This window comes from Budorcas taxicolor, chromosome 1 (assembly GCF_023091745.1).
Source record: "Budorcas taxicolor isolate Tak-1 chromosome 1, Takin1.1, whole genome shotgun sequence".
NCBI classification, from domain to species: domain Eukaryota; kingdom Metazoa; phylum Chordata; class Mammalia; order Artiodactyla; family Bovidae; genus Budorcas; species Budorcas taxicolor.
This window is the reverse complement of record NC_068910.1, coordinates 811,146-823,602: the sequence shown is the minus strand read 5'-3', so window position 1 is coordinate 823,602 and position 12,457 is coordinate 811,146. Positions and strand designations below refer to the sequence as shown.

Here is a 12,457-nt window from a genome sequence, read left to right as displayed (position 1 = left end):
ATGTGGGAGGGCCTCCTGGAGGTCAGCGGTGAGGGAAAGCAGGCCGAGCCCCAGGCCTGGGTCCTGTCACTTCCTGGTCCTGTGACTTCGGGGGAAGCGCTTAACGCCTCCGCCGCGGGGTCTGCTCTGCGAAAAGGGACGGATGCCCGCCCGCCGGCAGGGCGGCCTGGAGGCGGAGGGTGCGTGGGCAGGTGCGAAGGGGCCGCGCCGGGCCCGGGTGGGGCTAGTCCCTGGGGCCCGGAGGTCACCGGGCCGGAGGCGGCGGAGCGCCTCCCCGGACGCTGGTGGAGGGGGCGCTGCGGGAGGCGGGCGTGGACGCGTAGGTCGCAAAGGACTGCGGACGCAACCCTTGGCAGCTGAGAGGACCGCGCGCTGGCTCTTTAAGAGGCCGGCGGGCCGCCCCGCCTCCCGGAGACCCGAGTGGCTCCGTCCTCCGCACTCGCCCCGCCCCCGTTCGGCGTAACTCCGTTGCTATTGGTTGCTGCCGGCTGGGGGCGGGTCCCCGCGCCGCCGCGGGCAGGGACGGTGGCTGTTTTTGCAGTTTTGGCGGAACGCAGAGGACGCGCCTCCCTTCCGGGTCGCCGCTGCCGGGAGGGCCGCGCGGGGTCAAGCGGATCGCGTGTCCTGATCGCGTCTCCCGCCCGGTCTCCCGAAGCCGGCCTCGCGCGCCACGCTCCCCGCGCCACTTTCCCGGCCCGAGCGCCGGAGGCCCAGGCCCGCGGCCTTTGGCGGGGTCCGCGCCCGGCGGCGGATGGGCGGCCGGGGCCCCAGGTAAGGGGAAGTCCCTCCTCTGCCCCAGCTGCGCGAGCCGATCCCGAGCGTCCCTGTCCCGCCTCCTGCCGCCGGGAGCGGGCCTCCCGCCCAGAGGCAGGCCCAGGGTCCCCGGGGGGACCGAGCTCCCGGACCCTGCACCCCAGGCTGTGCGCCGAGCCGTGTCTGCGAATGGTCACCTCCGGCTCCCGCGCCCGAGAGGGTGGGGGTGGGGGGTGTCTCCTGGCAGGGGCAGCGGGAAGTGACCTGTCCTCGCTGTGTGGTGGGGACGGGGCCGTGGGGCCTCCCGGACGGTCCTCCCACTGTCCAGGAGGGCTGGGCCGCCCTCTCTCTGCTGCTGGACGTTCATCTGTCCAGCTCACCACATTGGCTGTTCCCCCGAGAACTGGGCCATGACCCGCCCGGGCTGGACGTCCCACAGACACATAGACACACAGCTGAGGGCCATTTCGGATGGAAGGGGTGGTCAGGGAGGGCTCCTCAGAGGAGCTGGCCCAAAGGGTGCGATCTGGTTGCGGGCTGGGAGAGCACGCAGCCAGCCAAGTCGAAGGGAATCTGCAGAGGTCGGGCCAGAAGGCGCAGGGCTGTCTTCCCTCCTGGGGACTCCTGGTAGGGTCCACCCCCTTCCCCAAGGCTGGAGGATAATGGCTGTGAAACGTTCGGTCCAGGATTGAAATCTCCGTGAGCAGCTGGGGCCGGCTGCCCTGAGTGGTGTCTCCACAGCAGCCCACCTGCTCAGGGTTTTCTGTTCTGCAGGGCTCCCATCCAGGACCTCTGCACAGACCGGGGAGACCCAGAAACTCAGAGAGGCTGAGGCTCAGAGAAGTAGGGCCCTTCTGGCCCGGGTCCAGCACGCAGGGCCCACACCACTGGCATGATGCCCACAGGCTGGCCGCAGACAGAGGGAGGGCGAGAGGGTGGGAGGAGGCCTCTGGAATGGCAGCGAGGCCAGGAGCGTCCTCCCCAGGTGGAAGAGACCGTCTGTCCCAGCGTCCCTGGTACTGAGCGGCACGGGGCTGCCCAGGGCACTCAGCATCCCAGGAAGTTTCCCTCTCTCCGTGCCCTTCGCCAGCCTGCCCCCCTGGCTCCTCTCTCCTGCAGACCCCTCGCTCTGGCAAGGCCTGGAGCTCACCTATGGTGCGGGAGGGGAATGGGGGGCCTCCGATGGTCCCCCTCAGCCTCCTTCTGTCTGTAATGGGGTAGCGGCTGGCTGCCTGCTCCTGGAGGCCGGAGTGGTGGCCCCACGGGTCAGCACGCAGAAAGTATGGGCCCGGAGCACCCACCAGAAGGGAGGGGCGCGCCTGTCCTGTTGCTTGAGTCCCAGCTTCAGTCATTTTGTGAGCTCTGACACTGTGGCAAGCTGCTGTGAGTCGTGTGATCCCCACCCCTGCCCGCCCCAAGTTCACTTGTTACCAGCACCCCACCCTGGATCAGGCCCAGGGGGCCCTGTGTCTGCAGGGGAGACACCGAGCCCTGGGACACCCCCCTGGGAGGGGCCCCGGGCCCCGGAGGCGGGCTGGGCTGCAGGGCTCTCCTCTTCCCCAGCTCTTACAGGGCGAGCGGGGCCGGGGCGGGGGAGATAGGCACGGCGGGCACCCACCTTCCCCAGCCCAGACTCCGGAGCGACTGGGGCTTGGACCCACACCCCCAGCTCCCTCTCTGGGGAGAAAGCGGCAGTCACCTTGTGTGTGTGGTCCTGTGCAGACTCCCTTCTCTGCTCTTGCCTGATCCTTCCAGCAGCCTTGCTGGTGGGGATGCCACGGTCCCGTGACACAGAGAGGGAAGAGACTGGCCCAAGGTCACAAAGGCAGCACCTGGCAGAGCCAGCAGGTCGAGCTGGGCATTTGTTAAGGTCCCAGAAAGCAGGGTCCTCCCCAGCGGTGGGGCTGGGGCCCTGGCTCCGGGCGTGGCTGGGCCCAGGGGCTCCTGCCCGGTGCTGTCTGCGTCTCTCCTCTTGTTCCTCTGTCGGCTCTCGTTCCACGTGGACTGCAGTGTGAACGCTCCCTGGGGGTGCGGAGGGGGTGTTGTGAGTCGTACCAACACCCTGTGCATGGAGACGGGGGTCCTGAGGTTTCCCCCAGGGAAAGGGGGTGCCAGCCACGCAAAGCCTGGAGAAGTCCTCCAGCCGCGCTCCCGCTCTGTGTGGCCGCCGTCCACCCACGGGCTCCTCTCGGCTGTGCGGGGGTCCCTGCAGGACACGAGGCAGCCCTGAAACCACCCCGCTGAGGGGCCCGCACTGACCACACCACCCCCGCTGGAAAGCACTGGCTTACGGTCAGCGGCTCCAGCTTCTGGTGCTGGTGAGGGGCTTTGTTATGAGCACAGGGCATCAAGGAGGTCCTGCAATGATGGAGCACCTGCTGAGCGATCGTGGGGACAGCGTCCTCACCTTAGCAATCCCAGGGACACTCCCCTCACCTTAGCATTGCGAAGACACCGTCTGCAGTTGGCCAGGCCGCTGCAGGCGCCCTGAGGCTCAGGTCAGAGCCTGGAATGAGCTTCCCGTGCCCTCTGCCCTCACCGCTACATGGGTCCATCTGTGGGTCCTGCTGGCTGACCCTCCCAAAGGGGTCCCAGTTCCCACCACTCCACCCCTGCCGCCCCCAGCAGGCCGAGCGCTCCGTCTCCCTGCCCCCATCCCCTGCTTTGGTGCCACCTCCACCGTCTCCCTCCCCCTACCGTTGTGCTTAGAGGGAGACTGGCTGGCCGGGCCGCCCTGTCTCCTCTCTCTTCCGGCGGCAGCGTGCCCTGTGCCCCCGTCTCCTCTCTCTTCTGGCGGCAGCATGCCCTGTGCCCTTTGAACGGGCCAAGACTGCTGCCCCTGCCGTTGCCTCCACCGCCCCCTCCCCGGGATGTGCTCTGCCCAGATTACCCCCGTCCAGCTACTTCCAGTTACTTAGGTCTCAGTCCAAATACCATTCTGTCTGACAACCCCGCCTGTGGCAGCACTCCTCTGCATTCCGGCTCAGCTACTGAGCAGGGCTGAGATGACGAGGTGGACGGGCTCTGCCGCCTGCTGCACAGCAGTCTGTGCCGGCCGACCTGCTTGTCCGAGACCCAGACACCCTGTTGCCCTGGGTTCCATGACTTCTGCCTCGTGGTCCAGAGTGGCTGCTGCTGCTCCCACCACCACACCCACAATTCCAGGCAGTGGGAAAGGAGGAGGGCTGCCCTGAAAATTGGCACACCTTGCTGCTCACAGCCAGCTGGACGCAACTCGGTCATGCGGCCACAGCCAGCACGGAGGGGAGCTGGGAAAGTGGCCCTGCTTCTGGGAAGCCTCGTGCCAGCTAGGACCCATGGCTCTGCTGCGAAGCAGCGTGGACCCTGGGCACCCCGGCACTCTCTGCTGCGTTTCCCAGCATTTTAGTTTGTTCCCCTCCTGCTTCTCAGCACGTGCCTCTAGAGGTTTGGTTTGTAAGCACGGGTGCTTTAGCACCTTTCATCCCCTTTAACACCTCCTGGCCTCCTCATCAGGCTGCCGAGGGGGACTGACCCCAGAGCCGCTGGTGGCCTGTGTGGGAGGGAAGGACGGGGGGGTTCTGAGCCCTCGGTCCAGGCTCGCCCACCCCAGAGCCTTCCCCAAGCACAGGGCTGCCCCTGCACCCCCCACCCTGGCCTGCACAGCGGGCGCCGGCCCCCCGCAGGGAGCATCCTGGGCTGCTCGTGGCCGACCTGGGCACTCAGCGCGTAAATGATTCACCTTCCTCGTTGTTGAAGCCTACCTGCTGAAGCCGTAACCCACCCACAAAGGCACCCCACTCACAGGCGCGTGCTCACAGCCAGCACACCCGCGCACCGACCCTGCCACGGGCCTCCCGCCCTCCACCGGGCGCCCCTCCCCGGCCTCCACTCAGCGTGGTGCCTGCCAGGCCAGGCCAGGACAGGGACTCGCTCCTGTTTGTGGGCAGCGTTCTAGCGTTGGCACAGATACCCTGCTGAGCGGGCGTTCTGCTGATGGTGGCACTTGGGCTGCTCGCGCCCCAGGCTGTCGCGGACTGCCGGGGGTGGGGGCGCCGGGTCAGGAGCGCGGCCTGTTCAGTCATCGTTTTCAGTGCTGGCACCTGTCACGTCCTGCTGCCTGGCCCCGCGCTCCCTGCAGACACCCCCTCCTGCCTGCTGGGTTGGGGACCCCAAGACCCTGGTGCTGCTCACGTGCTGACTCTCCCCTCCCCACACAGGGCTGGCTGCTGGCAGGATGGACACCTGGGACATGGGGGCCAGTTCGCCCCCGCCTCTGGCACCCAACATCAGCGTGCCGCACCGCTGCCTGCTGCTGCTCTACGAGGACATTGGCACCTCGCGGTGAGGGGCACGGCCCTGCCCGTGAGAGGGGTTCCCTGTGGGTGTGTGTGTGCATGCGTGTGGGGGGGGGGGGCAGGCACAGCCCTGTGTATTTGTGTGTGTGTGTGTGTGTGTGAGGCAGGCACAGCCCTGTGTATTTGTGTGTGTGTGTGTGTGTGTGTGTGAGGCAGGCACAGCCCTATGTATTTTTGTGTGTGTGTGTGTGTGTGTGTGAGGCAGGCACAGCCCTGTGTATTTGTGTGTGCTGTGTGTGTGTGTGTGAGGCACAGCCCTGTGTATTTGTGTGTGTGTGTGTGTGTGTGAGGCAGGCACAGCCCTGTGTATGTGTGTGTGTGTGTGTGGGGGGGGGGGGGGGGAGGCAGGCACAGCCCTGTGTATTTGCGTGTGTGCTCTGTGTGTGTGTGTGTGAGGCACGGCCCTGTGTATTTGTGTGTGTGGGGGAGGCAGGCACAGCCCTGTGTATTTGTGTGTGTGTGAGGCAGGCACAGCCCTGTGTATGTGTGTGTGTGTGGGAGGCAGGCACAGCCCTGTGTATTTGTGTGTGTGCTGTGTGTGAGGCAGGCACAGCCCTGTGTATTTGTGTGTGTGTGTGTGCGTGAGGCAGGCACAGCCCTGTGTATTTGTGTGTGTGTGTGTGTGAGGCAGGCACAGCCCTGTGTATTTGTGTGTGTGTGTGTGTGTGTGAGGCAGGCACAGCCCTGTGTATTTGTGTGTGTGTGTGTGTGTGTGTGTGTGTGTGTGAGGCAGGCACAGCCCTGTGTATTTGTGTGTGTGTGTGTGTGTGTGAGGCAGGCACAGCCCTGTGTGTGTGTGTCTGTGTGTGTGTGTGTGTGTGTGTGTGTGAGGCAGGCACAGCCCTGTGTATTTGCGTGTGTGCTCTGTGTGTGTGTGTGTGAGGCACAGCCCTGTGTATGTGTGTGTGTGTGGGAGGCAGGCACAGCCCTGTGTATTTGTGTGTGTGCTGTGTGTGAGGCAGGCACAGCCCTGTGTATTTGTGTGTGTGTGTGTGCGTGAGGCAGGCACAGCCCTGTGTATTTGTGTGTGTGTGTGTGTGAGGCAGGCACAGCCCTGTGTATTTGTGTGTGTGTGTGTGTGTGTGTGTGTGTGAGGCAGGCACAGCCCTATGTATTTTTGTGTGTGTGTGTGTGTGAGGCAGGCACAGCCCTGTGTATTTGTGTGTGTGTGTGTGTGTGTGTGTGTGTGTGAGGCAGGCACAGCCCTGTGTATTTGTGTGTGCTGTGTGTGTGTGTGTGAGGCACAGCCCTGTGTATTTGTGTGTGCTGTGTGTGTGTGTGTGTGAGGCACAGCCCTGTGTATTTGTGTGTGGGGGGAGGCAGGCACAGCCCTGTGTATTTGTGTGTGTGTGAGGCAGGCACAGCCCTGTGTATGTGTGTGTGTGTGTGAGGCAGGCACAGCCCTGTGTATTTGTGTGTGTGTGTGTGCGTGAGGCAGGCACAGCCCTGTGTATTTGTGTGTGTGTGTGTGTGGGAGGCAGGCACAGCCCTGTGTATTTGTGTGTGTGCTGTGTGTGAGGCAGGCACAGCCCTGTGTATTTGTGTGTGCTGTGTGTGTGAGGCACAGCCCTGTGTCTGTGTGTGTGTGTGGGAGGCAGGCGTGCTGGGGTGCAGACAGCCCCACCGCTGAGCCGCCTGCTGTGCCCGTCTTCCAGGGTCCGGTACTGGGACCTCCTGCTGCTCATCCCCAACGTGCTGTTTTTCATCTTCCTGCTCTGGAAGCTTCCATTTGCTCGGGCCAAGATTCGAGTCACCTCCAGCCCCATCTTTATCACTTTTTATATCCTAGTGAGTTCATTCCAACCGGTGACAGAAAACCCAGTTCCACCTGGCTTAAGCAAAACAGGGAGTTATTAGCTGTCTTTGTAAAGAATAACTAGCTTCAGGTGTGGCTGCATCCAGGGGTTACCTGACGCTGTCAAGACCCTCTGTTTGCACGTCCACTTGCCGCTGGCCTTACCTTCACATGCGTTCTCCCTGCATGGTATCAAAAGCATCCAAGAGCAGCTGTGTGCTGACCTCCCTGAGCTGACCCCTGCCAGCTGCAGAGGAAGGGCATCACTCGGTGGTTGCACACTGCAGACCTGGCGTTACCTCTGAGTGGCCCACCTGGGACCCCTGTTCATCCCTGACTCGCAGGGAAAGAGACACTCTGGAGCTGGAAGGGAGGGGTCAGCTCAGCGAGACTGCATGGACCGAGGAGGGTAGTGGCCCCAGGGGGCAAACTGGGGAAGTATGGCTTGAGGGGAAGGGGCGTGGGTGCCAGGTGGGGGATGCCCAGCGTGTTCTGACCTCTGGCTGTGCCAAGAGACCTGGAGCCAATGGCACGGCCCCTCCAGGCCTCGGTGCCCGTCCGCCAGATGCGCTGTGGATCTTTTCAGCTCACGGTGCTGTGGGCATGCCCCCAGGGGGAGCACACAGAGCTCCCGCCCCTGGCTGCCTGGCACGTGGCGGGCATGTGGCCCCAAGTGGTGTCAGCCTCCCGAGGCTGGACATGGTTTTCCAGGCTCAGGGGTCAGATGGTACCGTCTTGTGCCCACAGAAGCGATTCTGGGAGAAGTCGTCCCCTGGTGCGACTTCCCCCCAACCCTGGGTCCTCTCTGCCTCCCCAGGTGTTCGTGGTGGCGCTGGTGGGCATTGCCCGGGCGGTGGTGTCCATGACGGTCAGCACATCAGACGCGGCGACGGTGGCTGACAAGGTGGGCCTGGGCCTGTCGGTGGGGGCGCCAGGCGCCGGGAGGGGCGCCGGCCCCAGGGCTGACGCTCTGCCCCACTGTGTCCAGATCCTGTGGGAGATCACGCGCTTCTTCCTGCTGGCCATCGAGCTGAGCGTGGTCATCCTGGGCCTGGCCTTCGGTGTGTGTGCCCCTGCGGCCTGCGCCCACCCCAGCCCCGCCCCCGGCACTGGCCCCGCCCCGGCCCCGCCCCCGGGGCGGGCCCCGCCCCCTGACCAGGACGTTTGTTCCAGGGCACCTGGAGAGCAAGTCCAGCATCAGGCGGGTGCTGGCCATCACCACGGTGCTGTCGCTGGCCTACTCCGTCACCCAGGTGAGGGGCAGGGGGCAGGCAGCGGGGGCCTGGGCGTGCACTGCCTCTGGTCCTGGGCGGGGGGCGTCAGGACATCAAGTGCAGGGGCTCAAACATTGCATGCCGCGAGGGAAGCGCCTGCAAGCCGCGCGCTGGGCGCCTCGGATTCTCATCCACCAGGCTGGACCTGCTGTTCAGCAAGCAGCCGGCAGCTCTGCGGGTCCCCCCAAGGGCCGGCCTCCAGAGGGCCCTCTGCTAGCGGGGGACCCCCGCCTGGGGGCGGGCTGTGGCGGAGAGGAGGCTGGAGTGGGGACGGAGTGCCTTAGTGGGGTGGGCTGCGGGAGCCCCTGAGGCCCGCCCCCGCACCGCCGCAGGGCACGCTGGAGATCCTGTACCCCGACGCCCACCTGTCGGCCGAGGATTTCAACATCTACGGGCACGGGGGCCGCCAGTTCTGGGTCGTCAGCTCCTGTTTCTTCTTCCTGGTGAGCCGACGGGGGGCCGGGGCTGCCCACGGGGCCTGGGCGGGCTGCTGAGGGGCTGGGCGCCCCGTCAGCCCCGCTGCCTCCACAGGTGTACTCCCTGGTGGTCGTGCTCCCCAAGACCCCACTGAAGGAACGCATCTCCCTGCCGTGTGAGTGCCCGGGGTGGGGCCGGGCGTGGGGCGGGGGTGGTTGGGGGTGATGGGGGTTGGAGGGTTGCGGGGTGGTTGGGGGGTGGGGGGGTGATGGGGTGGGGAGTGGTTGAGGGTTGGTTGGAGTTTGTGGGGTGGTTGGGGGGTTTGGGTTGGGGGTAAGGGTGTTGGGGAGTGGGGGGTGGGTGGGGGTGGCAGTGGTTGGGGGGTCGGGGGTGTGGTTGTGGGTGCCCCGGGTGGGCCCTGGCCCCTGGCAGGGCCTCACGCGCCCACCCTGCAGCGCGGAGGAGCTTCTACGTGTACGCGGGCATCCTGGCGCTGCTCAATCTGGTGCAAGGGCTGGGGAGCGCGCTGCTGTGCGCAGACATCATCGAGGGGCTCTGGTATGTGCGGGGAGCGGGGGGCGGGGGGCCAGGAGAGGGGCGCAGGTCCCCGCCGCAGCCCTGACTCGCCCCTGCCCCCAGCTGCGTGGACGCCACCACCTTCCTCTACTTCAGCTTCTTTGCGCCCCTCATCTACGTGGCCTTCCTGCGCGGCTTCTTCGGGTGAGTCGCTCACGGAGGGATGCGGGGTGGGACTTTGAGTCGGAGACTGTGGGCGGGGTCGCTTGCCTGCGCGCAACCCCGCCTCCACCCCCCCCACCTTCCAGCCTCCCGTCCTCCGGCCTGGGGCTCAGGCGCCCAGGCTTCCAGGAGCTGAGGAGGCCGAGCGTGCATGTGAGAGCACGCACACGTGTGTGCCCAGTGGGTGGTGGCGAGCGGGGCGGGCGGGGGTCAGAGCGGTGGGCGCGCGGTGCTACGAACACCTGCAAGTTAAGGCCCACCGTTCCCCAGGATGGACTCTGTCCACCCACTTGACATGAGAAGGCAGGTGCTCCCCGGGTTCACTCGCCTGGAGCTGGGGGGGGCTCACACGTGTCCCAGTGGACCTCAGAGGGCAAACAAGGAAGGGTGCCTTGAGGGTTGGGTGTTAGGGGCCCAGCCCCAGCAAAAGAGGGCCTTCTGGACTCACGGTGGCCCCCTGACTTTCTTCCCCACCAGCTCGGAGCCCAAGATTCTCTTCTCCTACAAATGCCAAGTGGATGAGACCGAGGAGCCAGACATGCACCTGCCCCAGCCCTACGCGGTGGCCCGGCGGGAGGGCCTGGAGGCGGCCGGGGCGGCCAGCACGCAGTTTGACTCGGCCGGCGTGGCCTACCTGGATGATGTGGCCTCCTTGCCGTGCCACACCGGCAGTATCAACAGCTTGGACAGTGAGCGCTGGAAGGCCATCAACGCCTGACGCAGCCCCCCGGGGGGCCGGACCACAGGGAACAGTGAGCGCTGGAAGGCCATCAACGCCTGGTGCAGCCGCCCTGGGGGCCGGACTGCAGGGGACTGGCCACGGGGGGCCGGGGGCAGAGAGTCCCAGCAGAGCAGATGAGGGCCCTGCCCACCCTCCGTCCCCACCTCTGTTCAGCCGGGGCCACTCCCCCTCCCAGCCGCCCCTGTCCCACTTGGGGACGCGGCCCCGACCGTGTGTCCCAGGGCCGGCCGGCTGCCGCCTCCCTGCAGCCTGGGCCCCGGGACTGGACTGGCCTCCTCACCGCCCACCCCTGCCCCAGAGCCTGCGCCAACGGGTGGGCCGAAGTGTGTCTATTTTCCTGATCTGTTTTCTAATAAAAAGGAACAGAGTGGAAGGTGACGGCATGGAGGGTTGGCGGGGCCGGGTGCTGCCCGTGCCCCTGGCGGACAGTCCTCACTGCCTGCCGGGCGGCCCTTGAGGACTGGGGCAGCATGGGTTTTGGGGGGAAGCAGGATCAGACTTCTCCCTCCTGCCAGTCCCTGCACTGGCAGGACTTCGGGGCGCCCAGGGAATGGTCCCCGTTACTCTCCCATCAGGACCAGCTTTCAGCTTCCAAGGAGCAGCTGTGTGCTCGCAGCTGGGAGGGTGCGGGATGTGACTTTTCTTATCTCTCAGAGATTCCTTCTTATCAGCACTAAAAAAGCCTTAAGAGTTTCCAAGGCTGGAAACTAAAATTCCACTATTGGGCACCAAGAGGAAGGGGGAAAAAAAAGTAGGCTCAACAAGCTGAAAACATCGACGATGGGCAGAAGAGAATGGGCCACCGGGGGCGGCGGGGGCATCTCCTCTGGGGGGAGGACGTCGGATGCTGTGGGTGCGGCCTCTGCCCAGGGCTGCAGGGGCGAGGCCCCGCCCTCAGCAGCTGCTGGAGACGCAGCTTTAATAACAGCCCCTGGGCGGTGTTTTAATAACAACTTCGGGAATTAAGCATCAGGGAGCCAACAAGAGCCCCCATGTCCCCTCCCTCCTGACCCTGCCTGGCCCCTGGGACCACGTGCCCACTTGCGTGAATTTCCCGTTTGTCACCGGAGCACACGCATGTGCGTCCGCAGACCATGGGCTTTGCCTCAAACCCTCGACTTCACACAGCTCTTCTGCCACCTGCGGTCCTCACTCAGCTCCGGTTCCAGGCCCCACCTCCCAACCGGCTCTCCGCTGTGTAGGCGGAGCATCATCTACTTGTCCGTTCTGTTTTGCAGTGACTGGTGTCCGACGCCTGCCCTGCGTCTGTCTGATCCCCGGTGCACACGAGGGGCTCCCGGGCAGATCCAGGGGATGGAGGTCTGGGTTGTTCTGTCTCTCAGTGGTCTGGGTGATTGGGCCACAGACCCAGAGATCTCACACTGGGTCCTTCGGCGCCCTCTGGGCTTCTGAGACCCCTCAAGGGGTCCCTGAGGTCACAGCTATTCTCGTAGTAGCGAACATGAGTGCACCGGGAAATTTTCCAGACCCGGAGGGTGATGACGTCATAGCTGTGATGGCCGATGGCATGTGGGCATTATTAAAATTAAACTTTTGAGTCTCTGACTTCAAATACTTAAATGTCAGTAGACTTAACTCCCATCCAGGACGCTCGCTCCTCGCTCCAGGAATTCTCATTCATCTCAGAATAGTCACAGCTGGCCCCCGCGTCCACCAGGGGTCGCGGAGGGCCTGTTATAGTCTGACCTGCCTGATCCATCGCTTGGGACACTGAGCATCCGAGCAGGGAGCCCTTTCTGAGGCCCGGAGGGGCGGGAAGTCAGGGAGCCCGGCGCAGGTCAGACTCTGCCGCCGTGAGTGACCCGAACCCTCCGGCCTCAGTTCCAGATGCACAGAAGGGAACAGACGACTTGCGTCCCTGGAGCATCGATAGCCAGGGTGGGCACAGTGCCAGCCCCGCGGATGCCAGCCTGCGTGTTCCCTGCAGACGGACCTTCCTCCTGCTTGATACCCACTTGACCACCTCCACGCAAACACTCACGTCGGGAAAGCATATGGATAGGATCGCACCATCGGAGCCGCAGGCCCCGTGGACGTTCTGCCGACTGTCCCCATGGCGAACAATCTACTTCAGGGCCAGACACGTGAGGGCTGGCTTCCCCGGGAGGAAACGCTTCTCACCCATTGTTCACGCGCTAGTTGCTTACATTTATTATTCAGAGGGAAGCAGGGACCCTGGCTGTGAAAGGGGGCATGATCCTAATGACACAGCACGTGCTCAGGCACTCAGCCGTGTCCGACTCTGTGCGACCCCGTGGACTGCAGCACACCGGGCTCCTCCATCCCTGGGGTTCTCCAGGCAAGACCCCCGGAGTGGGTGCATGACACAGGACTTCTCCCCTGAAGGCTGGGTGGTAGGCCCACCTGCAAGATGGCCCTC

At 64.9% G+C, this 12,457-nt stretch overlaps 1 protein-coding gene across 1 annotated transcript; it reads left to right on the top strand.

The window, feature by feature from the left end:
* TPRA1 (transmembrane protein adipocyte associated 1) lies at positions 1-10,429 on the top strand. Its single transcript, XM_052638486.1, is given in 12 exon segments — positions 1-141; positions 143-191; positions 4,953-5,076; positions 6,746-6,878; positions 7,703-7,789; positions 7,874-7,946; positions 8,059-8,138; positions 8,492-8,602; positions 8,691-8,751; positions 9,032-9,134; positions 9,216-9,296; positions 9,792-10,429. Coding segments are annotated over 12 exon segments (1,284 nt in total). The 3' UTR covers positions 10,033-10,429.
* The last annotated feature ends 2,028 nt before the right edge of the window (positions 10,430-12,457 follow it).